At 40.0% G+C, this 27,517-nt stretch overlaps 2 protein-coding genes across 2 annotated transcripts in view; both read right to left on the bottom strand.

Moving 5' to 3' along the window:
- The window catches only part of LYPD1 (LY6/PLAUR domain containing 1), a 31,888-nt gene extending 26,447 nt beyond the window's left edge, over positions 1-5,441 (bottom strand). Inside the window, exons 1-2 of the mRNA XM_036743005.1 lie at positions 4,725-5,441; positions 2,922-3,056 (exon numbers count right to left, since the gene is read on the bottom strand). Coding sequence (XP_036598900.1) covers positions 2,922-3,056; positions 4,725-4,776 — 187 coding nt within the window. The 5' untranslated portion in view covers positions 4,777-5,441. The remainder of the gene's footprint in view (positions 1-2,921; positions 3,057-4,724) is intronic.
- Positions 5,442-7,279: 1,838 nt separating this feature from the next.
- LOC118837043 (nck-associated protein 5-like) overlaps positions 7,280-27,517 on the bottom strand; it is a 155,078-nt gene continuing 134,840 nt past the window's right edge. Inside the window, exon 9 of the mRNA XM_036744069.1 lies at positions 7,280-8,404. Within this exon, the coding sequence (XP_036599964.1) occupies positions 8,123-8,404 (282 nt within the window). The 3' untranslated portion in view covers positions 7,280-8,122. The remainder of the gene's footprint in view (positions 8,405-27,517) is intronic.

The following is a 27,517-nucleotide window of genomic DNA, read 5'->3' as shown; positions in this document are numbered from 1 at the left end:
AGACTGAGTTCTAGAACCTAGTTAGCCATTGGCTGAGTGACCTGGGGCAAGCCACTCTGGGTCTCAGTTTCTGTACCTTTAAGAATCTGGTTTTAGAATGGCCGATCTCTAAGGAGCCTTCACATTCTATGGTTCTTAAAGCAATGTTATATAATTTTCATTAATCTTTTTTATTTATCTTTTAAGATATTTATCAATTATCAATCTTTTAAGATTGATTTATCAATTTTTTATCAATCTTTTTATCAATCTTTTAAGATCTTGCTTCCTAACAGTGACAAAAAAAAATATGTGTGAGTTGCAATAGGTCCAGTAGTGAAAGGGTGTCTGGGGTTAGTCTATAAGTAATTTAGTATGTAGCAATTTCCTGGTTAAGTTGAAATGAATGGCCTAGAAGTCTATGTGGCATTTTCACTGCCTTTATCATCATGTAATACAGAAAGACTACATCTATTCAAGTTTCAAACTTAAGTTTGGGATGGTTTTAGAAAAGCTTCATTGTTGTGCACATAGACCTACCTAGTCCTGGCTTCCCCACTAACTACTTGGACCTTTGGCTCCATGAATTTATTTGACTTTCTCTACCTTCATGGTAGAAACAGATAGTAACACAAACCTTCTCTCACAGGATTGTCCAGTAGATCATATGGTTACAAATCTTAGAAAGAAGGTTTTACTTATTCATTCTCATTCTCTCTCCTTCTTTCCCTCCCTCTATCTTCCTCCCTTTCTCCACCCTTCCCTCCCCCCCCCCCATCATCCCCTCCAGTTCTAATTCCCATGTTCCCCATCTATAAACCTAGGAAGAAATCCTATAAAACAATCTGGGTTAGGAGAAAAAAAAATTGCCCTAGCACAGTATAGTCAAAAGAATGCTCGATATCGAAAGTTATATAACTTTCTTCTGGACCAGAGTTTCCATATCTTTAAAACATGGTTTGTAACACTGGCCTCATTTTCTTTTTTGGGTAGTCATGACAATGAAATGAAGAAACACATTGGATATCCAAATTGCTATCCTTGGATGTTCCTTTATGGGAATACCAATCTCTCACTGAAAAGGGATATCCTTTGTGGTTATGTTTCTGTTAAGGTTGCTTTCCTCTCTGTTCGCCAATCTCTATCTCCACCCAGATTCAAGATAATGATACCTAAGGAGATAATCCTAAAAGACTGAAGAGCTGCCTAAAGCTCTCCACTAGAGATACCATTTTGGTAGCCTCTAAACTACTACTCTGACTGTTTATAAGTACTAGTGAAGAATCAAGAGTTAGTGATACCATCTAAAGTTACCTTTGGTACAAGAATGGAAAGTTATTTCTCAAATAAAATGCTCAATGACAGTTAAACACAAATGACAAAGAAACACTTTATCAAAATGATAGAAACTCATTCTCAGTGTAATTTTAAAAACATGAAACAAAATCCTGAAACTGAATACCACAAAACTCAACAGCCTCTCCTTCTTAGGACATATTTCGCCCAGCAGCATTTTTTTCTTAAGGTCTCTAGAAACATTATTAATTTTTTTTGGGGGGGGGGGTGGAGAGGGACCTAAATTCCAGCTATCATTAAGAATAAGAATCAAGTACTCAGGAAACTACACATGTACCTCATATTGAAACTACAGATTCGGGGGCACAACTGGACAAGGGATTCCTAAAGAATTCCTTGGAAGCACTCTTCTCTCTCTCCCCACCACTCAACTTAGTTTCAAACCGTTACCCTTTCATTTTCATTTGAAAGTCACATTTTTTCCTGTCATTCAGTTCCTCTCAAATTTAGAGGCTACAGTTCCCAGAGAAGAAAATGTTATAAAGGGTTTAGTCAAGGGGATAGTAGCCAGTAATTGGTTAGATATAAGATTAATTAATAACACAATTCTAAAGCACTTTAAAGCCTACAAAGCTATTTTCTTATTTATTTTCACCAAAACTATTGCTTGTCAATGATCTTCCAAGATATTTCATAAACTGCATTTGACTCACTTAGATTTCTTATAAAAGACTGGATTTGATGATATTCTTCAAAAGGGTCCAAGTTTAAGCACATGGATTTCACCTGGGAGTTTAGGCCAGTGTCAGGTGCTCAACAAGGAACCTCAGCTACTCAGGGCATGGAAGCAATACTTCTGTTAAGTTTTAGATTTTGGGGGAATATTTTCTAACCCAAGAGTGAGTCTTTAACCACAAGACAGGTGGGAAAGATTTCAGCACCGGAGTCAAAGGCTCCTCAAATAGGATCCTCCCTTCCCCCCTTCCTTTAATAACTTACAAGACTTTTTGCAATCAATCTATCAACAGCAATCATGGTGGGGCTGAGAACTGCTTTCCTTTGAAAGATTTTGGCAATTTGTGACTGGAAATTGATGCATTAGTCCTAAAATTAAATAAAGATCCTACAGCCTTCTTCAAAGAAATATTGTGTGTTTCTATGACAAAACTCATTTTTCAAACACTGACCTCTGGGGAACTTCAACTGGCTCTATATTTCAGCCTGACACATCTCTCATCCCACTGTCTATTTGCTCATGGAGGAAGCTGGGTTATTCATATATTTCCCTGACTTGTGATCATCCTTTAGTTTAGGGTGGCCACCTAAATAAATGCCAAGATCAAAGAGCCACTAATTAAATGAACTCTCTCTCCCAAGTCCCCAGAGGAAAAGCCCTGGTAATTAACTTTAATGAGATTAAAGTAATTTTCAACTACTCATTTCCCCAGTCTTTTTAAACCAAATCTGTGATAACCACAAAGAGCTTCTGTGAAGTTTGGATTTAGTCAAAGAGCCGCCCTTGAGGACCTAGAGGGCCACACGTGGCCGCAGATTCGGCACCCTAGAGCTAGTTAAATCAAAGTCTGTCTCCCTTATGGTAATTCAAGAACTTCGTCTGGGGAGCCAGAGAGTCTTTGTAGTCTTACCAGAACTTTGTTCCATTACTTCTTTCTGACAAGTGTCTTGGACATTGACCGTGCAGTTCACAATGAACTCTGGGGAGGAGCAATCATCGAGCTGGAACTCTTCACACTGATAACACTGGATCTGGAGTGCAAAACCTGTAGGAACAGATAATCACGATCTAAGACATACTGCAAAGTGTCTTTGTCACACCCGGAAGGGATAGAGCCCAAATAAACAAAAAAGTAATTCTCTCCTCCCCTAGAGCAAAGTAAAGGATCTAATTCTGAAGAAACTGAGGACCCCTAAGGGATAAGTGTTGAGCCGCCAGGAGGCAGTCGGGATACCCAGGGTGCCAGCAATTCGGTCTATCTTCCAGGCCTCCCCCACCCCATCATTTCAGCTGACAAAAAGCCATCAAGGGGAGAAAGGAGGTACTGGGGTTCTGATAGGCTAGGGTGTGAGAAGAGCAGCAAGTCTCCACTCAGCACCACTTCATTTAACAGCTAATTGGTTACACAGGACTTAATTTTTCTTTTGGCCGCCTTAGGCACAATTACTGTGTAGAACGACTCCTAAAACATGTATGTAGATATGCACACATACATGTATATATACATATATTTTTAAAGGTCATACTCAGAGGAAATTTCACACCACCACACCCCCAGGAGCTGGCAAATAGACGTTTGGTTCCAAGCAGCGATCTTGCAGCGCCCCCGTCGGTCCCCCAAGCCCTGTTGCCTTCCAGACCCCGCGATCCCATAAAAGGGATTGGCTCCCTATATTGTCCATTACTAAGAGATCTAGCTGATGCATTCCCCAGCATCCTAACGTGTTGCAGCGCGATAGGGATAAGCTTACAGCCCAGGACTGGAGTGTGTGTGGGAGGGAAGGTTGCGGGGTGCATCAGGACAACCTAGCCCTCTCCTCCCGGTACCTCTACGATACCGCCCCTCGGGTGAGGGCACATTTGGTGATGGGGTCAGCAGTCCAGAAGACCAGAATAAAAGGAGTTTTTCTGCCGCTCCTCCATTGCAGAGGTTTGTGAGGGGGGGTGGTGTGTTTGGGGGATTGGAAACTAAGTCAGTTGGGAAAAGAGGGAAACAGTATTGTTTTGCAATGTTCACAGCCTGGCTAATTGCTCAAGTCTGAAAGCTGCCACTTCGCTGCCCCAGGGAAAATGAGCCCTGGAGCCTACTATGGTATGTTTCCTCTCTTCCCCCACCTCCCCCATGTAATCCCTCTTCCCCTAAATGCAATAATCCAGACTGGGAGCCCAAGGGGCAGGGGGTCCTTGGTGCTTTGCTCACCTGTCGGCTACGCTACTCCCACAGGCTGTTGAATGAAGAATAACTTTGCTACGGTTTGAGGATCTCGGTTTTTTTTTTGGGGGGGGGGGAGGCTCTTTCCTCCCACCATTGCAGATGAGGCAATTCCCTCACTCGCAGCCTCACTCTCTCACTCCGCAGCCTCACTCTCTCACTCCACACCCCCGAGTCCTACCCCAGATGCTCAGTAGATTCAACCCCAAACAAATACAGAGGAGCCCAACGGACTTCATTTCTTCTTCTTTCCCTTCTTTCCTTCCTTCTCCTTATTCTCCTCTGTCAGTGAGGGAGTTGGAGACTTTCCCAGTATAGTACCTCTGGACAACTGACGCGGCTGCAAAACTCCCCTTCTGAAGCCGCAGCACTGAACGCAATCAGATAAGCAGGTAGGTGCCACTGGCAAAAGAGGACGAGAGTCGGGAGAGAGACAGTGTGTGTGTGTGTGTGTGTGTGTGTGTGTGTGTGTGTGCGCGTGCGCGCGCGCGCGTGTCTTACCTGGAAGCAAAAACAATCCCCAAAAAGTAGTAACGATACCGAGGAACCACATCCTCCCGGAGCCGGCAGGCTGGGAGCGGAAGGTGCATCAGAGACGGCACCGGTTGTGGCGGCTCCTGCTGCTTTTGCTATGGCCCTCGCTGAAGCCGCTCGCGCTACCGCCGCCGCCGCCGCCACGGAGAGAAGCCCCAGGTGCAGCCAGCAGCGCCCGCATCGCCCGGCTCGGGGCTCCGGGCTCTCCGCTCCCGGGCTCCAAGCTTCGTGTTCCGAGATCTGCGCGCTCCGCTCGCTTTGGCTGTCTCCGCGGAGTGCCGCGCCTCAGGAGTTTGCAGCTGATAGTGAAGGAAAGTACCCGGAGAGCCAGAGCACCCAAAAAAAAAAGTCTCGCCTCTTCTTCCCACCTCCCACTACAAGCACCACGTGACGGCAGCGGAGTTGGGGTGGGGGTGGGGGCGCGGGGAGGGCTGGTGCCATCCAGCCCCAGCGCTATCCCACCCCTTTTCCTTTCCTTCCTTCCTTCCTCCTTCTCCCTCCTCCGAAAGGGAGGGGAGAGGGCGGTGAAAGTTTTTCAAGATAAAAAGCACAGGGACTTGTGAAGGGATTGTATGAATAGATAGAAAAGATGCAGCAGATGAAGCTCCGATCCGTCAATCCTAGACAGTGAAGCAGGTGGAGAGGACAGGGAGATCGCGGGTACTGAAAGGCACGCGCAAGCGTGTGTGTGTGTGTGTGTGTGTGTGTGTGTGTGTTCGTACATCCGTTTCGGCATACCATTTCGCAGCCCACTCCTTCATTCTCTGTGTGCCAGCCGGGCCAGCCCCTCCAAAGGGTCCCAGCCTGCCTTCCCAAAAGAGGAGGCACATCTTGGGGACAATCACGATTAGTTCGCCGCACAGACGGAGAACCGACCGCAGACTAGGGACAGGCTTTGAAAAGGAGAGGAGAGGTTTCTACTCTGTCAAAGTTGCCCACCCCCGCGTGAAGCTGTCTTGGTGTTACTCGTTGCTGATCGGCCTTCACGATCCTCTCTTCCCACCCCCTTCCGCCCCTCCTCTTCCTTTGGTCCTCTCCTCTGGCAGGACTCGGCTCTGGGGGACTCGGCTGCGGAGCTGCATGTAGCCAGGCTGTCCCCTGCTACCGAACACTGGCTTCTGTCCTCCCTTCCTTGAGCCCCTCACGCGCTGTGCTCTGTGTACCCTCTTTTCTTGGTTTAGGAGGCTGTAGTCTACCGACCCGAAATGCCTCCTGCTACCAATTAGATTGAAGTCTGCTGGGGGCGGGGGTGGAGTAGAGTTGAGAATAGGTCTCCTGAGGTCATTTCTCTCCCCATCACCCTCTCCCCTGCTCTTCCCTAAGTCTTTAGGGTAAGTGGTCCTCCTCCCTCTTTTTAGATAAGGAAAAGAGCTGTAGAGAAGCAACTCTGGTTTTTGTTGAGAACCTCCCCCCCTCCCCGCCCCTCCCCGCCTTCGCTGCTCCATCCCGGCTCAAGGCTGCAATTGGTGAGAGTGGGGTGGTATACCGTGCCACTCTGTCCTGTGAGATCCTTCCCTCTGGTTCTCTGGGGCTGGCTGGCTTCACCCAGACAGTAAACTGCCTGCACTAACTCCCCCCCACCCCCCGCCCTTCTTTGCTCTTGTCGCAGCACACTGAGGCTGATCTCCAGTACCCTTTCTCCTCACTCTCCGCCTCCCCTTCCCAAACCTCGCGCACACAAACTCATTCCCCACCCCGCCTGCCCGAAAACCCTAGGGACATTCGATTACCCTGGAAATAGCCTTTCTCTCTTCTACTGTCCTCCTGTCCCCTCCCTCCCCTCTGGTCATCTTTTGGGGGGTGACCTGTATGTTGATCATTTATTTCCCCATCTAGTGTAACTAGCAGGTTTTAAATTGGGTTTAAATTACTTTCCTGTAATTCGTCTGGGGTAATAATTACACCTCTGTACCTGGCTCTTTTTTTCTCTTCGGCGCTCCCCCCGCCCCGCCCCCCCCCCGGCCTTTTATTCCTGGATAGTTAACCCACTGGGAAACGGAAATGGATTTCGACATTGGCTTCATTCTTATCTATCTCTGGAGCAAGATGGCCAGTATTCTTTATGGGATTCCTTGTGAGGGCATGAGTGTCATCATTCAGATAGCTCCTGTCTAAGATCCTTTTAAACTTACTATGCAGCTGTGCATGATAGACCTTTTTATTCAGAAATGAAATGCAAAAGAATTTTTTAAAAGTCAGAAAGACAAGAAAAATTACACAACTGTCACTTGGGATAAAATCCAAATAGAATAAATTGCACAAATTAACCAAATAACACTGATCATACAATATATATATTTTAAAAAAATGAACATGTGCTAAAGTAACCACATATATCCTAGAAATATTTCCATTATACCTAGTTTACAGGTTCATGTACAAAAGCAGTTATAAATAGTTCACATCTAGAAAAAAATACACATAACCTTTGAAATAGATTTTATCCTTACATACAAACAGTCTTTGTAGAAAAAAAAAGGATATGAAAAAGTTTATTTTTTTTTAGCACCAACCATTTTTTCGATTAAAAAAGTATAAATTGAATATGTTTTTATTTCTGGAAGCTCAGAATTGACTGAATTGAGATCAAATTGGAGCTGAAGTTAAAAATAAAAACTGTTATATTCAGAAACATAGAAAAAAAGACTATGTTTGGGAGGCTGCAAGGAGACCTTAGAGGTAATACACTATTAGAAACAGTACTAGGTCACTTCAGACATATATCCTTTTCAATCAGGGCCTCAATCCAGAGCCCTTTTCAAGTTCGAGTAGAAATATGGATAATTATAGCAACTCAGAGCTTGAATTACTCCAGTAACAACTTTGAAATTGCACAAAAATCAAAACTTTTATCAAATTAATATTTCAAAATGGAAATTACCATGTTTCTTAAGATGGTTTTAGAGGCTCAGTTTTTTGTTTAAGCAGTGTCCCTACATACAGTTTTCAGACTAGAAGAATAAACTTTTTAAAAATTTCAACTAAAAGTTTTTGTTAATATTAACATCAGCTCAAGAAAGTTAGTAACCTGTTCTTTCAAGAGCATGGCACCAATTTATTGCTGTCAATTTTTTTTTTTGCTACAAATATAAACTTTTCCTCCAAAATTTACAACTTCTGTACAAGTATTCAAAAAAGTGCAAAATTAAGACTTTTATGTCCTGTGTGTATTTTTCTTTTATCCTCATGCACCACAACAAATGCAGTCTGTCTTTATTGCTGTGTCATGGAAGTTAGCCAGAGAGCAGCCTGCTGTGAATCTTAAAATTTCGGCCGTGTCGTTTCAATAGTATATTTTATTTTTTATTTATTTTTCCCACTTCCTTAAGTGCTCTATTCACAGCCCACTGGGGGGAAAAAGTCTTTTATACATCATTTGAACCTTGACTTGCACAGGAAGAGAAGCTATCATATAAAGAATCACTTAAAGACTCCAAATTATCTACGCCAGGCCTATTGGAGCTTTTAAAAGATGCATCTTCATTTTTTCCCTTTTCTTCCCTTTGTCTTTCAACCTTATTCAGACAGTTCTTCTCTTTTTCTAATAAAATCACACTATTGCTGTTAAGTTTATTGAGAGACTCCAGGGAAATTTTAGATAATCTATTCTCAGAATCTTCTTTTGTTTCTTCAAGTTGTTTCAATTTCTGCAATAAAAAAGGGAAAATATTAGAAACATATTTCTTGGGGAAATCAAGTTATATTCTCCAATATTCAATTATTGTCTGGGCAAAGTACAGTTTTAAAGGGATAGATTGCACTTACAAGCCTTTAACTATCTTCTAGCATAATTAGATGTAATAATGAAGTCAATTTTGGGGGATAAATCAGGGCTTTAATCATTTTACTGAGACAAATAGGTCCCAATTTGCAAAACAGTTAAGTGCCACTTAATTTCATTTTAAATGGCTGAATTTGAAATTTGCTCATGTAAATTGCCTTATTTTTCTTAATCAGAGTTTTTGACTTCTTTTCAGTTAATTTTATTGGATAACTATTTCCACACATGAAAGGACATTGGATTAGTTCCAAAAGTTAGAAACTTCTGTGGGTTTTTTTTTTCTAAAAGCACAAACTCTATAAAACTGCTATAAAATTTAGATACATGTTCACTTGTCAGAAATAGCTTCTCATTTTCTGTGTCTAATATACCATGTCTGGCCTGTGTCCATGTTCTTGTACACATGCACATTTAATTTCTAGCAAGATTCCTATTCAAGTAGCTTCTACAATGTTTCCCCCTCCTTTTCAAGACTGAAAAGTCCCAAAGAAACCTTGCAGGAAAGCATAGTAATGAGACTTTGACAGGCCCCCTATCTACTTACAGGTCCTCTTAATTCGGCTAGGGACAATTCTGGAATATAATTGGAGAGTTCTAAGTCTCTCTGAAATGCTGCCTTTATAAAAAATAGTCCCCCTTTCAGTGAAATTCTCTAAACTTGAAGGGGATTAGTGACTCAACTTGAATAAAGTCAACTGCCCTTTATGGCTCCGGTCTGCCAATGGGGGAGGGGGCATGACAAAATAAAGTAATAGGGAGTTAGAGTCTAGAAGACATTCCTTGCTACCCCCTTCCTCCCCTCCTCCTTCCCACCCCATCAACTACCTTTTTGCCATCTCCACACAAGGCGAAGGAAGGGGAATGAAAGTTCTAGTGATTAAAGTATTTTATAATTAACCAATAGTCCTTTATGAAAGCTTTGTTTAGGGACTCAAAAGTAATCAGGGGTGGGGAACCTGCGGCCTCAAAGCCACATGTGGCCTTCTAGGTCCTTAGGTGAGGCCTTTTGACTTGAGTGAGAGTTACAGAACAAATCCTTTTATTAAGGGGATTTGTCCCATGAAGTTTGGATTCAGTCAAAGGGCCACACTGGAGGACCTAGAGGGCCACACTCGGCCTTGAGGCCACAGATTCCCCACTCCTGTATCTAGCTTAACAACACTGACCTCAAAATTTGACTATCCTGATCAAAGTTTTCCTTGCACACAAATCTCTCTATTAATCAGAGATACAAGGTAAATGTAAGGGAAAACTGCACACCAGACCTGAGATCCATAGTTTGGGGAGGATCTTTTGACTTGGGAAAAAGAAAAATGACCTAAGGTTCTGTATTTCCATTAGCCCAATAAATATAAGGGGGGGGGTAAAGAGGGGGAAGGAGGGGGCCCAGGCAGCCAATAAGAACCCAGTCTTTATGCTATACTCAGTATGTACTACCTGGTGTAATCCCCTATGTAAACTTGAATGGACAGATATTCTGTCGCCTTTTTTGTCTACTCACTATGGCCGGAAAAGTGACCTTTTGATTGGCTGCTGTGCTAGAATTGTGTGTACATATCAAAGGTACTAACCGGTCCAATCTCTCTTTCTATTTCCTGGCTACATCTGAGTTAGGAGGATGAAATGCTACAAACCTCCAGGTGGGGGAGCCATGAAAATAACAAGGCATATGATGCTAGATTTAGAGCCAGAAAAGATCTAGTTTATTTCCCTCCCATTTTGCATATCAAGAAACTAAAGTCCATAAAGGTTACAATGACTTGCCTCCGGATATACAAGTAGTAAATGGTTGAGCTGGGATTTGAACCTCCGCCCTCTGACTCCAAAGCCAACATCCATAGACTCAAAGAATTCAAGTTGCAAGGGACCTTGGAAGTCATCTAGTTCAACACTTAGGTTACAGATGAGGAAACTTAGGTCCAGATCTATTAAGCTGCTTGCCCAAAGTCACGCTGCTATTAATGGCAAGGCCAGAATGTGAATTCTGGTCCTTCGATTCCACATCAAGGGATCTTTCTACCGAGCTACAACAGAGGAAAGGCGCTTTTCACACCACCATGCTTCTTCCCACTGAACAGGCCCAATTTTCAGAAACCATAACTGATAATGAAATAGGTCTGCATTGTAAGGTGGTATGTTTCTATAGGAAAAAAAAATAGAGCACTGAGCTGAATGATATTTCATGATTCTAACAACATATAGTAAGTAGTATTATGGAAAGAGCTAATTTTCTCTCTCAAATGGCTACCTTGAAGCCAGAAGCAGGTTCACAGAACAGATTAGAGAATTACAGGGTGATTATAGAAAAGCAGCTCAGTAATCAGGAAGTAACTTCACTTGAATCTTTTAGGGGCCACTGACATCCTTGAAGAGGTTTAAAGGACTTTCTATCAAAATACATATATATCTTTATCAGAAGAATTAGAAAACTCTTGTGTCAAATCAAATATTTCACTTATAGCACTTTATAGTTTTAAAAGTATCTTTCCTTCCATTATCTCTTTTAATCCTCATACCAACTCCATAGCTTATTGGTACAAGTATTCTTATTCCTATTTTTACAGATGAAGACCCTGAGATTCAGAGAGGTCAAGTTAGTACTCAGAATTATATAATTTCAAAATGACAGAACTGGAAATTTATATAAGTCTTCTAACTAAAAAGTTCACTGCCTCCTTTTCTTCCATTACAGAAGAGAAGACACCCCTCACTAATCCCTTTACCTGCTCCTTAATATTATTTTCTTCTTCTTATTCTAGTACCTTGCTTGAATAGCCATGCCTTTTCTTTTATGTATATTTAATTTCTCTCTCGCCTCTGGAAGATTTTTATCTGCCTAAAACAGATTCAGGCCTCCCCAATCATAAAAATGCTCTTTCTTCTGTCTTATAGACCTGTCCAACAATAGCCCCCAAATTTCTTCTTCCCTTTGCAGCTAAATTTCACAAAAAGTTATTTTTACATGATGCCTCTCCTTCTTCACTAATTTCCTTTCAATGCCTCGAAATTAGGCTTCCACTTCTAGCATTTCACCAAAGCTGCTTTATTAAGAGACACCAAGTGGGGCAGCTAGGTGGCGAAGTGAGTAGAGCACTGGCCCTGGAGTCATGAGGACCTGAGTTCAAACCCGGCCTCAGACACTTGACACACTATCTGTGTGACCTTGGGCAAGTCACTTAAGCCCAATTGCCCTGCCTTTCCCCCCTCAAAATAAAAGAGTCACCAAGGACTTCTAGTGACTATATGTAATGACCTTTGCTTAGTGCTCATACCCTTGACCTCTACAGCCTCTGATCCTGTTGACCCATCTATTACATACTTTTTTCCTCTTCAGAGACATCCCACACTTGGCTCCCTTTCTATACTTATAAATACTCTTGCTCTTTCTTCACTAGTTCCCCATTCTCTTTCTGTTCTCCTTTATATGGTTCCCCAGTGGTCTCTCCTTGCTCTCCTCTTCTATCTTTACATATTGTCACTTGACAGTTTCATTCACATCAATAGCTTTGACTACCACTTCTTTGTAAGTCATTTCTATGTCTCTGTTTCTAGTCCTGATTTCTTTTCTCAGTTCTAGACTCATCTTCAATTGCCTGCAGAACACTTACCTAGATATTTCAGTAATAATTCAAATGTAGCATGCCCAGCAATTGGCTCATCATTATAGCATGATGGATTTTAATACGAATGGGATCTTAGTATTCATCTGTTCCATTCCTTTCATCTTATAGCTGAGGAAACTAGGCCATAAAAAGGTTAAGTGACTTGCCCAAGGTCACACAGATCCCAGAGTTGGGTTGTGCCCCGACTCCAAATTCACTACTGTACCATGATTATCACTCTCCTCTCCATTTAACCCATTCCTCCTCTTTTTTTCTTAGAAACCTTATTTTCCCTAGAAATGATATTTCTATCTATGGCACCACCATTTATCTTTTCTTTTATGGTCACATTCGTGGAATTGCTCGTGACTTTTTCTTTCACTTCACATGCCCAGCCATGGGGCCTGACAGTTCTGCCTCATCTTTTTCTTCCATTGCCTCTCTATTCCCACTGTCACTACACCCCGGTTTATTGGCTTTTGCTTAGACTACTACTTCCTTATATGTCTTCTCTTCTCTACTGTTTTTGCCCCCCTTTCTTCTTTATAGGATTAGCAAAATATTTTTTTTCCTGGCATGTAGATTTGGACTTTTTTTCGGAAATCTTCAACGCCTCCCTATTGAATAGTAAGAAAATTTCAAACTCCTCTAGCTGGCCTTCAATATTCTTCGTAATGTCTAGGACCACCTCTCTTCCCAGTTTTAGCTAATAATTCCCTTCCACGCACTTTACTTTGGTCAAATTTGACTACTATTGTGTGACCCCAAACACCCACCATTGTTCATAATTCCCTGCTCTGAGAATGTCCTTTTTTCTCCCTGTTCACCTGCTAAATCTCTGGGTTTTGGGTTTTATTTTTGGCCTACCTACCTTTAAAGCCCAATCAAATGTCATAGTCTTCAGGAAGCCTTCTTTGAGTTTCCTGGGTGATAATAGGTTTCACCCTGTCACAGTATATTTTTCAATTATTTAGTAAATTGACCATATAATATTGTATATTACAGCTATTTGTGTTTGTGTCTTAGTCCTCTACTATTTTGTAAGCTCCATCAGGTCATAGGAAGACTTTATATCTTCCTCATGTCTATGCCTAGTGGGCAATTAATAAATGTTTCTGGTTGCTGTTGCTTTTTCTACTACATCCTGCTGACCTGATATATCATAAGCACTTATTACAATTATTTCCTCTCTCTAGAATGCTCTCCCCCCCGCCACCTTTGCTTATTCTTATCCTACTTACTTTTTAAGACTTATCTCAGGTCTTACCTCCTCCTTGAAGCCTTCCATATCCATACTGATCTCCTGTAACACTTACTGTATGTACTGCTCAAATTTGTACATCACGATATACTTTTTTATCTCTAATTTTTATCTTTTATCTCTAATTGCTTCAAGAATATCTGTTACTTGTGGTACTGTCAGCTGTATGTGGACAGCTCCCTAATCTTATATTCATTTGTATATCCTCCCCCAATATCACACACAGTGAAGGATATGTTCAATAAATAATTTTTGATGGATTAATTATAATTCTAGTGTCAAGAGATGGAGTATCATTTCAGAACCTGTGGGACTACCTTTTGGTCTTCTAGTCCATTACCCTTTTTCCAAACATAACCATACCCAAACAATCCCCAATGAAGAATTATTAATTCTTAGAAAAAGTGAGATATTTATATTAACATACATACAATAATAATAAATAGATATTTATTTCTTCTCAGACATGTGACTTCATTTGTATAGGCAATGTCAAATAAGGAAACTTCCTCTATCAGGGCCCACTGTGCTACTTATAGACTTAAAGAGATGTCTGGGAAACTAAGAGGTTAAGTGGGGTTCCCAGAGTCATACAACCAGTTTTAGAGTATGACTGTTTGAGGCCAACTCCAACTCTCTTCACTATACCATACTTGCTTTCCTTGACACAGATTGATATTTTTGTAACACTCCAAAGTTTGGAAAATATACATACATATATACACATATACTTCATATATATGTATATTCTTATTTGAGTCATATAACAATCTTCTGAGATAGAAACAATAGGTGTTCTTAGGGATAGGCATTACTAGGAATAAATACTAGACCTGTGATTTCAATGATTTAGGAAATTCCTAGCTCAGGAAACTTCTTCCCCCAATTCAGCATGCCATCTTCCCTACAACTTAAGAGTCTTAGAGTTGTTTAATTGTTTTGTTGTGTCCTGCTCTTTGCGATTCCACTTGGGGTTTTCTTGGCAAACGTACTGGAGTGGTTTACCATTTCTTTCTCCAGCTCATTTTACAGATGAGGAAGCTGAGGCAAACAGAGTTAAGTGACTTGCCCAGGGTCACACAGCTAGTAAGTGTCTGAAGCCAGATTTGAACTCAGGAAGATGAGTCTTCCTGACTCCAGGCCAGACACTCTATCCACTGCACCATGTAGCTGCCTAAGAATCTAATTAGATTAGCCTAATTAGACAATGATTTTCTGCTCATTGGAGATATTCAACCAAAGATTGGATGCTTAGGAATGGATCATCATATTGTACCTGGCAATATATGAAATTGGCCTAGGTATTGTGCAAAGTGCATACAATTGGTCAAGAACCTAAACTCTAGGAACATCTATTCTGAAAATAGTACCACTATGAATAAATATTTAGAAGAACATGAAGAGAAAACTATACATGCCAATAGTTAATAAGGACCACAGCCAAATTTTTGGATAGATTACAAGAATTCTAATATTTAATATCACTGCCTATCCCTAATAACACCTATTATCTCTGTCTCAGAAGATTGTTGTAAGACTCAAATGAGATTATACATATATATGAATATATGTTTCTTTAGATACACATATATGTATATATGTTAAATAGCATTTTAATTAGCTGTTGATAAATTAATGATTTGTGCATTGCTTCTCTATCTCTTATTTCATTTTGTTCTTAACATCATCCTATGAGACAAGAAAGGAAGATTTTTCACCTATTCTACAAATGGAGCAACTGAGGTGAGATTAAAGGATGCATGTACTATCATACTTGGTGGAATTGAGACTGAAATGCAGGTCCTTCCTCCCATCTTCCCTTCTTCCCTCCCTTCCTCTGTTCCTCCCTCCCTCCCTTCCTTCCTTCTTCCCAGTGGGTCAGAGTGGGATGGAGAGAAGATAAATACTCATTAATTGAAAAAAAGAAGTGGAGGACATGACTTGGTAGAGAAAAAGGGGCAGCTTTCAAAAGAAAACACATGTGGAGGCAGGTAAGTGATACATGGGCCAGACCTGTGATTTTGCTGGAATAGAAATCCTAGAGAGGAAAGTCCCTCTACCAATGGAGATGGGTACCTGCTCTGCAATTTACAGATCAAGAATGTTGCTTGGGGTAACTAAGAGGTTGAATGGCTATTTGTCCAGGGTTACATAGTCACTTTACATGGGAAGAATGATGTGAACCCAAGTCCTTCAGACTCTAAAGTTGGCTCTCTATTTGCCACACTGGTCTTAGAGTAGATTACAAGGGCATGATTAATCCAATCTTGACTTTTGTTTAAAGATGAAGATCCAGCCTATAGGTGGTCCTCTTACCAATTCACAGATTCCACATACTAGAAAGATAGAACCAGGGAAGAATCACTTATTATTTTTAAGTTCCCTGGGACTTAAGAGGTGGACAAGAAGCTCTGAGATAAAGTCCCTGCTTGATTTCAAGGTTTACTCTAAAAAGTATTGGCAGGGGCAGGCTATCCATAAGAGTCAAGGAAGATGTAGCAGTGGTGGCTTCTCTTTCGTCTTTTAATCTTCTCCCTACATGATCATTTATTGCCATGTTGGAGGTGCTGCTTTGGAGATGAGACATTAAAAAATGGAGTGGATGACCTTTGGTGACTGCTTAAGACCCTTTCATGCTTTTTGCAAGACTGTGGCACTAACCCTGGCAACCTAGTCAAATTTCAACTTGGATAATTACTTTCGCCCTGTACTGAAATCCCTCCGTAACCTCAACTGGACACATTATTCTTCACTTGCCCTTCTAAAAAATTAATGTGCAGCAATGGTAATAGAGAACCACTATCTCAGTCCAACCACAGGGTGTAAGATGTGTTTCAGCAATGAGGGAACTCAGTGTTCCCTGGATGGATGGCTTGGGAAATCTTTTTCTGTCCTAGAGGGCAAAGCAAGAATACTTTAACAATTGTGATTGGATGAGATATTTGTTTTCAGGCAGGATTTCCATCTATGACTATTTCCTTAACTCTTGCACACCTTTGCCACTCACTGCTCAACCCTATTATCTCTTTCTATTCTCTCCCCCCCCCTCAAAATGGAGGGACATGCTTTATCTGAGATGAAAAACAACCAAAGGAAAAATGACTGAGATATTTCGGTTTGCTAGTATAAGGTTAGGATTTCTAACCCTGTGCCACCTAATGTAATCACATAAGACTAAGACTTCTGTTTGAATCATTCAATCAAAAGTATCAACTAGGTGCAAATTAGTCCCTAATCAGTTTGAGAGGAATAACATGTTGTGATCATTGTATAATATTGATGATGTCCCACAATAAATATCATGTAATTGGCTGAAAGAATGAAGCACTCCTTTGGGTCTGTGCCAGTAACACAACACAACAGTTTAGGATTATTCATTCCAGCAACGGTGGTGAAATAACTCTGTCTAAGCCCATGAGAGGAAATTGAGGTGGGGGTAGTGGTGCTAGGAGAGAGAGAATGTGTTTCTTCCCAGATGACTATGTAAATTAAAGATACCTATGACAGCCATCAGAGGGCACACCACACTATTAACTAGAGTCAGTGGGAGAATCCACTGGTACCAGTAGCAGGGGCTGTTAGAGCACTAATGGCTGCCAACAGATAAAGTGTCTGCAGATGGAAAAGGATCACGACCCCTTATGGTGGTAATATTGCCCATCATCTTGATTTTTGCCCTGCCACTGGACTTTAATGACACTGGAGGAGAGAGTAAGGCTTATGACTTTGTATAGCTCCATCTCTCTTAATTCCAATTCACTCTTGAGCTAAGGCATCACCCTCATGATGTCATTGGTCCTTTTTGAGAATGAAGGATGAATAACAATAAGAAGTATAGGTTATGGACCCTACAAGGACACCAGCTCTTGGAGTCCAGAACAGAGCTACACCTAAGGGGAATGCTGATTGTATAAAGGGAGAAAAGGACTTCTACTAACCAGGAGCATGAGGCACCTCCTTTGCTACATGTTTTCTACATGTGTCACTTTTACTACCAGAACAATTTGAAAAGTTTGAGTCCACTTTCCCAAGGGACCTGACAGAGTGTGCCTCCAGTTTTGAATGAATGAGAAAGCATTTATTGAGCACTTAATATATACAAAGTATTGTGCTAAATGCTGGGACTGTGACCATAAAATCAATACAATTCTTGATCTGAAGGGCTTACATTCTAATAGGAGACAAGACACACGGAGTCAAATGAAAAGGGGCCATGATCCTTAAAGTGGAATGGGAAAGCAGATGATAATGCATCTTTTTCATGTAATTTTCATTAAAAATTCTATTTTTCTGGTGTTGAACCATTTAGTAGTCCCAACGATTTTGGCAGTGAAACCTTTCTTTTCTAGGTTTCCAATAGCTGTGGCTACTGAGGAAGCCCACAGGGGTGTTTTCTTCAGTGTCCCTCTTCTGGATGATGGCCGAGGGAAAGGAGACTGGAATCAGGGCCGGTGACTTGGGGGGCCCTGTTATTCCCAAACATCTTAGGAACACAGTCCTAGGCTTATCTCTACCAAGGTCTGAGATGTGGTAATATTTGAGGTAGTTGAAGTACTTTGACCTACCTGAAACAATTTAAGACACATTGCACATATACAAACTGTATATTTGAGTACTGTCAATAATTCTAGCTCATAAGAGCCAAGCCATCATACTTTCCCCATTTAATTTATTAGTGCCTTTATGAACAAAAGTAAATATATCTGACACTCACCTCACTGACGGGATTGATTGGGAATGTTTCTTTGGTTACCTTCTCTGTCACTCAGTATAATACATATAACACCCATCTATCTACCTTTCTTCATCACATTTGTGCCTTAGGTGATAATATACTTCTAGCACACTCTGTATGATAAAGAACACATGTAAACTATCTAAAGCAAGTTCAGCATAAAATCAACTACACATTCTGATATTACAAAATTATATTTGCATTTTAGAGTGATGCATTTCCTGATGTTTTGATAAGAACACATATAATATATTCTTTTTATTTTTGAAGCAGGTGAGAAGAGGAAAAAGATAGGTTATACAATTTTCCATAGGAAGCCTCTTTCCAAAAGAAATCGCCTAACACATTTTTAATGGTGGACATCATAAAACCTTACCTGAAGGAGCTAAATTTTTATAGTGAAATATTATGTGGGTACCTAAAAGCAAGGAAAAAACCTACTATATAATTCATCAACCCATAAATAGTTATTTAATATGGAATCACTTACAAGTAGACTTCAGGAGACCATTTAGAATTCACAATGCATTATAGTTCCCAGTTTATTAGGCAGTTTACAAGAGCCGTGGAACCAAATGGAATTATAAACCAATGCATATCCCAAGAACACACTGATCTATTGTGGACATAATGATGTTAGCTTTACTCATCTTTGAGCCATTCATCCACTAATGCAATTCATGTGTCAGGTCTAACACCAGCCAGTGGCTTTGCCTATGGATAAGGTCTGTTCTTATGGGCACAAGATGCATTGCAGCCTCAAATGTGGGGCAGCTTTAAACTGGAATTAGGTGATTAAATCTTATGTCTTCATTTCAGATAGCTGAATTTGTACCAGAGTATTCACTATAGATGGCTCCTTGGTAGCCTCCCTTAGGGAAAAGAGAAGTGGGCTCTAATCTAGATGTTGGCATCAACATGGTCTTTTGAACATTATAATCACAAAACTATAGGAATTAGAGTGGTTATTGGTCTCTCTGGTCCTAAGCCAAGACAGGGTGATCTGTTCCATTACAAAAGTTCTCTGAAGGAGATGATTCCATATAGGAATTATTCTAAAGATGTTTTTATGCTTTGGATTTACTGTATGAACCTGATGTCTGTTAGGATAGAAAGATGTAGTAGAAATGAGGTGCCATTCTGTATTGAACTTTTTGGCTCTACCACAATTTGCAGTGAAATCTTTGATTCATCACTGCAAATGTGGACCCTAAGTTTTACAAAGATTTAATTTAGAATTATGCTGCTGGAGCCATAGTGTTTGAGGATTCAGGGTCATTGAGATCTTTTCGAGGTTAGTGCTTACAAGGTCAAAACTATTTTTTGTAATAAGATGTTATTGGTATATCAAAATAACCCTCCCTTTTCCAAACACATATCTCTATGAGGCCAGATTTTCTTCATATACTTCTACTGAAACAGCATAATGCAATTGATCAAATGCACAAGCAGATATAAGAATCTAGCTTTCTTCTATTAAGCCAGACATCAAAGAGATTTGTAAAACAATGTCGCTTTTTTCACTGATTTTTTTTGGTTTGTTTGTTTTGGAAGATAATTGTTTTTTATAAAATTTTTTTAAAGTTAACTTGTGATGGGTTTGGTATTCTAAAATAAATTGATAAATATTTTAAAAATATATCAATTTAATTTCTAATGAAGTTAATATTGATAGCTATAACCCATACAAATGAGCCTTCTGTGGATCCTTAGTAATTTTTAAGAATGTAAAGCAGTCCTATGACCAAAGTTTGAGAACCACTGGCCTAGAGCATTGAGGGGTTAAATGATTTCCACAGTGTCACACAGCTAATATGTGTCAGAGATGGGACTTGAATCCAGGTCTTCTGACTAGAAACCCAGATCTCTATTTAATAAGCCATATTGCCTATGCAAAAATATTAAAGTTAATCTTCCCCCCCAGCAACATAGGGGGCATATTAATCTCCTACAAATGAGACTTCCTACTTCTATTCTATTTTCTATTTCCTATCGAATAAAGCTCCAACTCAATCAGGCTTTTAGGCCACATCCAATGTGGCTCCAAACCACTTCTTCAAGCTTACTTCTCCTTACGAGGGGTGGGGAACCTGCCTCCTCGTGGCCACATGTGGCCCTCTAGGTCCTTGGGTGTGGCCCTCTGAATGAATCCAAACTTCACAAAACAAATCCCTTTAATAAAAGGATTTGTTCTGTAAAACTTGGACTCAGTCAAAAGACTGCACCCAAGGACCTAGAGGGCCACATGTGGCCTTGAGGACGCAGGTTCCCCACCCCTGTATGTTAGTCCCTTACATAAGCCCCCTGCTCCTGCCAGATTGGTTTAATCATCATCTCTAAAAATTCCATAAACTATCCCACTTTTGCTTGTAGTATACCCCCTACCTAGAATTCCTTCCTGACTCTTCTCTCTTGAATTCAATCCTAATGTCTTTCAAGACTTTTGACTTCCTGTGTTGTCACAACATAAGGTTCTCTGTGTCCTCCAAATTTGTGTGCCATTTGTATACATTCTGTCTCCCTAATAAGACTGAAAGCCCTTGAAGGCAGGAACCATGTTTTACATCTCTTTGTATCAGAGCATCTAATATGCAATAAAAATATGTTTTGCATATGGTAGATACTCAATAAAAGTGTATTTTTTTATTTTTTGCTCTTGTTGCTAAGTGTATATTTATATTCTCCATCCCGCTCATCATTTTATAAAATATAACAAAATTTTCTTTTAGCTTTCATCTTTCCATACTGAAAAATTACAGAGTATCTCCATTGTTTTGTCTGTCTCATTGAAGACAGTGAGTGTATAGTCCTGACAAAACTATTTAATGATGACACCCAAATATATTTATCAGGAGGAGCTGCATCTCAAAATAACTGATATCTGACCATTTATTGCTTTGAATGGAGGCAGTTTCCTCTTCTTGCCAAAGGCCTTGACCTAAGAACTCCTATCACAGGGCCATCCTGAACTGTCGCCTCTGGTGGGCTGGCAGCCATGCTCTGAACCATCTGTGGTTTTTACGTGCTCCTGCAGTCCAGCTTGGCCAGCACTAGGTAATACAGCAGCTGCCATTGTTCCCTGGAAATCTAGCAGGAACAACTATTGCAAGAGGCTTTCCAGGGGGTGAAACAGTTATTGAAAAATGCAGGCACATGATAAATGGCGCAGACATTACCTCTGACCCCTTGCCTTAAATGCTTCCTTCAGCTACCAAACATTGTTTCTGTCTCTTTCAGGCAGAGTCCCAGACAATTTGCTTTAATTCAGATCCCTATCTTATTCAGACTGTTGGGAAAGGGTGATTTGTACTTCAGTTGTCCCAAGTTAGAATGAAAGAGTCATATTGATTACATTCCAAGGGCTACTAAAACCTATGAGTGTAGGAAGATGATAAAATTACACCCATAAGCACACTAACAAATCAAGAAATTTAACTGTGGGCATATTGAATCATGGCTGCTTCATTACAGCAGCCTACCATTGGTCATGTTGATAATTTTTGTTCCCCCAAGATACGTATTGGGCAAACTAACTATTTTGTGACAAAACGTTTTCTTGGAGTCCTCTTAAGCTGAGTTAGCACTAGTTTATAAGGCTAAGTCAGCCACACACTCCTATAAAAATAAGCTTCATTTTTGTTTCACATACACAGAGCAATTTAATTTTTAAACTTGTGGCCCCATTTAGTGTTTTCTTGGCAGAGATTCTGGAGTGATTGGCCATTTCCTTCTTCAGTTCATTTTACAAGATGAGGAAACTGACGGCAAACAGGGTTAAGTGACTTGCCCAGGATCACACAGCTAGTAAGTGCCTGCAGCCAGATTTGAACTCCCAATTCCAGGTCTAGTGCTCTATCCACACAGGCACTTAGCTGCCCAGTTTTAAAATTAATGTAAAAGTGAAAGGCACATTGCTCCCAGTGAAGTATTTCTGCAAAGCACCACTGTGTAAAAACAACTCAATAGCTATGAGAATTAAATATGGATCAACAAAATCAATAGTTAATTGTGTAACTCAGGGTCTTTCCTCTCAGATGTAATCTTTAAGAGGAGGTCCTGGGTATGTTTGCTTTTCCTTTTTAAAAAATAATATTTAAAATCTTGCTGTAATGCAAAATAGTGCATGAGGCTTTCATATTCCAATTTTCCACAAGTTACTTTGCCTGCAAATAGTCAAGGTCATATTGATCTCAGTCTCTTCTGTTTACATTTAGAAATTCAGTATCTTCATCAGTCAAGCTGTCTCATGCTTTGTATCTGCTTTGTGCTTATGCCAAACAAACTTTATTGTAAAAATAGCACAGTATAATATGTGTCTCACTACGTGATATAGATATTCTATTTGTATTATAAACTACTCCTTGGTATACTTCACTATATGCTGTCCAACAATTATGCAATTCCCTTCCCCTCAGTAAAATATATGCCTTGAAAGACCCATGATTTTTTCTGGCAGAGCAAGAAGCATCATGCTTTTGGAGTCTGTTGATAGACAGACAGGTGGGCTTTTCCATTAGAGGCCAGGAAAGAAGCCAGGAGTTGGGCATGATGGCTTTAGAGAACCTTAAGTACATCCCCATTTTATTTACCAAAATGGATGAGAATGGAAGGTGAAATGGCAAGTTGCTGCAGAGAAGAGAGTTGTACAATAGCATCCAGGAGACTAGAGAGGTGAAAGAGAAATCTATGACTGTTGTTACATTATGGTGGAGCTAAAAATGTAATGTTTGCACTCTTTTTTTTAAAGCATAGGCTTTTATATAATAAGTTAAGTCTTGTTCTCCCTTCCAGATTGTCAAAAGCCTTCATCCATTTTGGGGACTGAAGGTAAAATAATTCTTGAAATAATGAATCATTTTTCTTTTGCCAGCTTGTCCAGAAATTCCATGATTATTTTGCTGTAGCAGACAATGACCTTCTCAAGGGAGGCCTATCAAACTCTCAAGATAAATAATGAGAAGGTCTCTTTCTCCTGCCTCAAGGAAAAACTGCACAGATATAAAATGTTTCTGAAACTACCAATATGTTCATCACTAGATGGGCAATAGTATGCTCTATGTGAAACCAAATGACATTTGTGTTTTTATGTAACAGAGTATAAGAAGATATGGTCTTTGGAGGGACCTAGGGGAGACACTTAAGGCTTATTCTGAAGAAGTTGGAGAAAAGATAGTTCTCAGGTAGCCGACAGAGACCATTTTAAGCCTCCCTACTTATGAGTTAATTACCCAAAATGACTGAAGCTCATTAATGTGGGCTTTCTGCTGTTTATTTCCAGCAATTTGGAAAAACACAGCTTTGATACTCCAGATTCCAGAAAGTTAGCCTGTCTTGTACTGACTATCCTAACAATTAATTCTTAGACAGAAATAAATCCCAAAGACACAGGGTCTCTTATGGAAAGAAAACAAAAAGAGCAGGAAAAGGCAGAGGGAAGGAAAGGAAAAGGAAGGATCCTTGCTCCAGTCAAACCCAGGAATTAACAGGATTTCCCTGGTCATTTCAAATGACAATACAGGGGCAAGGGTAGAGAAGCATCTCAAAAGTAATCAGAATGCAAATGATACAGGGTTTTATAGATAAAATTGAAAAGTGTCAGCACCATTCCAAAAAAATCAGCAATGTACAAGATAGGCATCATGCACATTGATTAGCCAACCTCCAGAAAATTCAAAAGGAAGAACTCTGAGCCCCTAAGAGCAATCTTCATATGGAGTCAAATTCTTTTTATATTTCTTAGGTACTGGTCATGAATTTTCTAGCACCCCCATATCTTTACCTTCTTTAATTTTCTTTGAGAAAACCAAGTTGGCTGACCAGTATGTATAACACTGTGTGGCATCATGTTCCCCCATAATAAAGTTATATACATATATGTGTTATATATATGTATATATATACATATATCTCACTTTATTATGATATATATCATTTTATTATATACATACGAAGTTATACATACACATGCGTATGTATACATGCACATGTATGTACATGTACACGCATATATGTATATGTATGCAGGTATGTGAAAAGTTATAAATATACAACACGCATATATGTTATGTGCATAGAGATAGATAGATACTATATTATAGATGCATGTGTTCTCCATATTGTCTCTGGAAGGACAGAATTGGGGAGACAGATCTTAGTATTTTTTATGAGTGGGTAAGGAAGAAAAAGGGATATTTGGGGTTTAGCCTTCCTTCAATATCTTAAAAAGTAACAGCAATATGGATCATTTTGGGGTGGCTTATATTTTATGCTATCTAAAAGTAGGTTGATCAGTCAATGAATATTAATCAAAAGTTTACTGCATGCCAGGCACTGTGCTAAGCACTGAGGATAAAAAAAAGTTGAAAAGAAAGTCCCTGCCCTCGAGGTGCTTACAGTCTAACAGGGGAGATAACGTGTAAATACTGTGCATAAACAAGCTATATATCAGGTAAGTTGGAAATATTCAATAGAGGGAAGGTACTAGAATTAAGAGGCATTGGGACAAGCTTCCTGTGAAAGGTGCAATTTGAAATGAGATTTGAGACACGCCCGGGAAGCCCCGAGTGAGGCGGAGATGAGGGAGAGTATTCCAAGCATGTAGAGCAGCCACTGAAAATGCCTGAAGTCTGGGGATGGAGAGTCTTGTTTGAGGAAAAGCAAGGAGGCCAGCATTAATGGACAGCAGAGTATTTGGTGGGATGTAAAATATGAGAAGACTAAAAGGATAGAGGCACAGGTTATCAAGAACTCTGAATATCAAACAGAGGAATTTGTATTTGATCCTGAAGGTAATAGTGAGCCCCTGGAGTTTATTGAGTAAGGGGGTGACGTGATCAGATTTTTGCATTTAGATGATCACTTTTGCAGCTGAGCAGAGGATGGACTGGAGTGGGGAGAGATTTGTGGTAGGCAGACCCACCAGCAGGCTACTGTAATAGACTAGGTGTCCAGTGATAAGGGCCTACAACCAGCCTGGTGACTGTCAGAGGAGATAAGGGAGCATATGTGAGAGATGTTAGGAAGGTAAATTTGACAGTTCTTGGTAAAAGCTTGGACATAGGGTGGAGGGGTGAGAATAGGGAGTCAAGAGTGACACCCAGGCTGGAAACCTTGGGGAACTGGGAGGTTGGTGGTACCCCCAATAACACTAGGGAAGTTTGGAAAGGGAGAGGGTTCCTGAAGAAAGATAAGGAATTCAGTTTTCAACATTGGGAGTTGAAGATGTCTATATGATATCCAGTTTGAGATATCTAATAGGAAGCTAGAGATGCAAGAGTGGAGGTCAGTATAGAGGTTAAACCTGGATAACTAGATTTGAGAATCATCAGTATAGAAATAGTGATTGAATCCATGGGAGCTGATGAGATCGCCAAGTGAAATAGTATAGGAAAAGAGAAGAGGGCTGAGGAAGGAGTCCCGTAGGACAATCATGGTTAGATGATGTTCTTTGTATGAAGATCCAGCAAAGGAAATTCAGATAAAGCAGGCAGATAGATATGAGGAGAACCAGGAGAGAGTAGTGTCATGAAAATCTAGGGAGAATAAAATATAAAGAAGACAAGGACACTTTGACAGTGTCAAAGACTGCACAGGTCAAGTAGGATGAAGCTTGAGAAAAGGCCAGTGGATTTGGCAATTAAAAAGTCATTAGTACTTTTGGAGAAAGCAATTTTGGCTGAATGATGATGTTGGAAGCTGGATTGTAGAGAATTAAGGCAGTAAGAAGAAAGGAAATGAAGGCATCCACGATAGACTGTCTTCTTAAGGCATTTAGCCACAAAAGAGGAAAAGTAGGGGATAATAGCAGGAGTGAATTGATCAAATCAGGCTTTTTTTGAAATGAGGGACACTAGGGAATGTTTCTAGGTGGTAGGGAAGCAGCCAGTAGACAGAGAGAGATTGAAGATAAGTGAAAAATGGGGATGATAGATGGGTACATCTCTTGAAGATAGGATGGAATGGGATCACTTGTACATGTAGGGGGGTTAGCACTGACAGTGGTAGAAGGCATTTGAGTGATGTGAGATGAGGAGAAGGGGAGAAGAGGAAGCTTTTGGTGAATGGCCTCAATTTATTCAGCGAAGTATGAGGCAAAGTTCTCAGTTGAAAGGATGGGGGAAAGGGGAGCCATGGGAGGTTTGAGGAGGGATGGGAAGGTCTGGAAAATTTCAGGGTCAGTGCTAGATATTTTGGATGGCACAGTGCTCATGGTATGCCTCCTGGTCTGGTACAGCTGAATGAAAAAGTTTGAACTTTTGTAAGCAACATGGGGACTGAAGTCTATTACCTTGACTTCTCTCCCTGAAAAGAATTAAGAGTTCCAGTTTGTCAAATGCTATGTAGGACTGCTATTTCTTTCTCTCAAAGATGTTATATACAGTACAATAGCAAAAAGAAGAGCATACTTCCTTTAAATCATCTACAAAAATCTCTGCTTAAGAATGTGTGAACAAATTCTGTCCTAAGTATTCCTGTTAGATATCATATTTCAGAAATACTTAAAAAACTATAAAGCCAATTGACTTGTTCTTCCCTTGTACCCCCCACCCCACCCCCATATCCTAGGAGATTTACAAGGAAGAAGATTTAGACAGACACACACACACATACACACTACACATCCATGTCTCTCCCATAGAAAGGCTGAAAGAAGCTCATTGTAAGTAAAGCAAAAAAATTATCTCTCACATCATTTTTCTAAGTACATTTCAGCCTCTCTGCCTATGTCAATAAAGATCTCATACTATAAGTCATCTAGAAAATAAATGCTATGAAGGATGTTACATTTTATGTGGTCTGAATATGATTAGTGATTAGTCTTGGTAGTTTTGGTCACATGGGGATAGTAATCAAGGTTTCTCTACTGCAGCTCTGTAACAACTGAAAAACACTCCACTGGCTCATATCCCATACAATGATGGGATATTAACTGAAAATCTAATTAATCTGTGAATGAATTATGGCCTAAGAAATATACTGTTTTATAATCAATTTTAAGTGAGTTCCTAACAGAAGATAAGATGAAGAAAAAGCTGTAAAATTACCAGAGGTTGATAAATTTTGTTTACTATGACTGATGATTTTTAGGTGGATAATTTTACAATCAATCAAACTTTTGTCAGTTCAAAAATCATGCTTCCCAACGTATGCTGTAAATTAATTTTTAAATTTACATATTTATTAAAAATCATATTGAAAACAGCAGGAAGTAGGCCCTGTTTGAATAATAAAAGAACTTGTTATTCTACTAGAAACAAAAAAAAACTATTAAAAAGATTTTATTTTCTGGTAATGATCATATAAATTGCTATCTGAATTAGTTAAGTAAACAATTTATTATTCACCCAGAGGTATTGACAAAGGAAGATAAAAGTCCCCACC

Source organism: Trichosurus vulpecula, chromosome 2 (genome assembly GCF_011100635.1).
Source record: "Trichosurus vulpecula isolate mTriVul1 chromosome 2, mTriVul1.pri, whole genome shotgun sequence".
NCBI lineage: Eukaryota > Metazoa > Chordata > Mammalia > Diprotodontia > Phalangeridae > Trichosurus > Trichosurus vulpecula.
The sequence above is the reverse complement of the archived record's forward strand: the minus strand, read 5'-3'. Positions and strand labels throughout refer to the sequence as shown.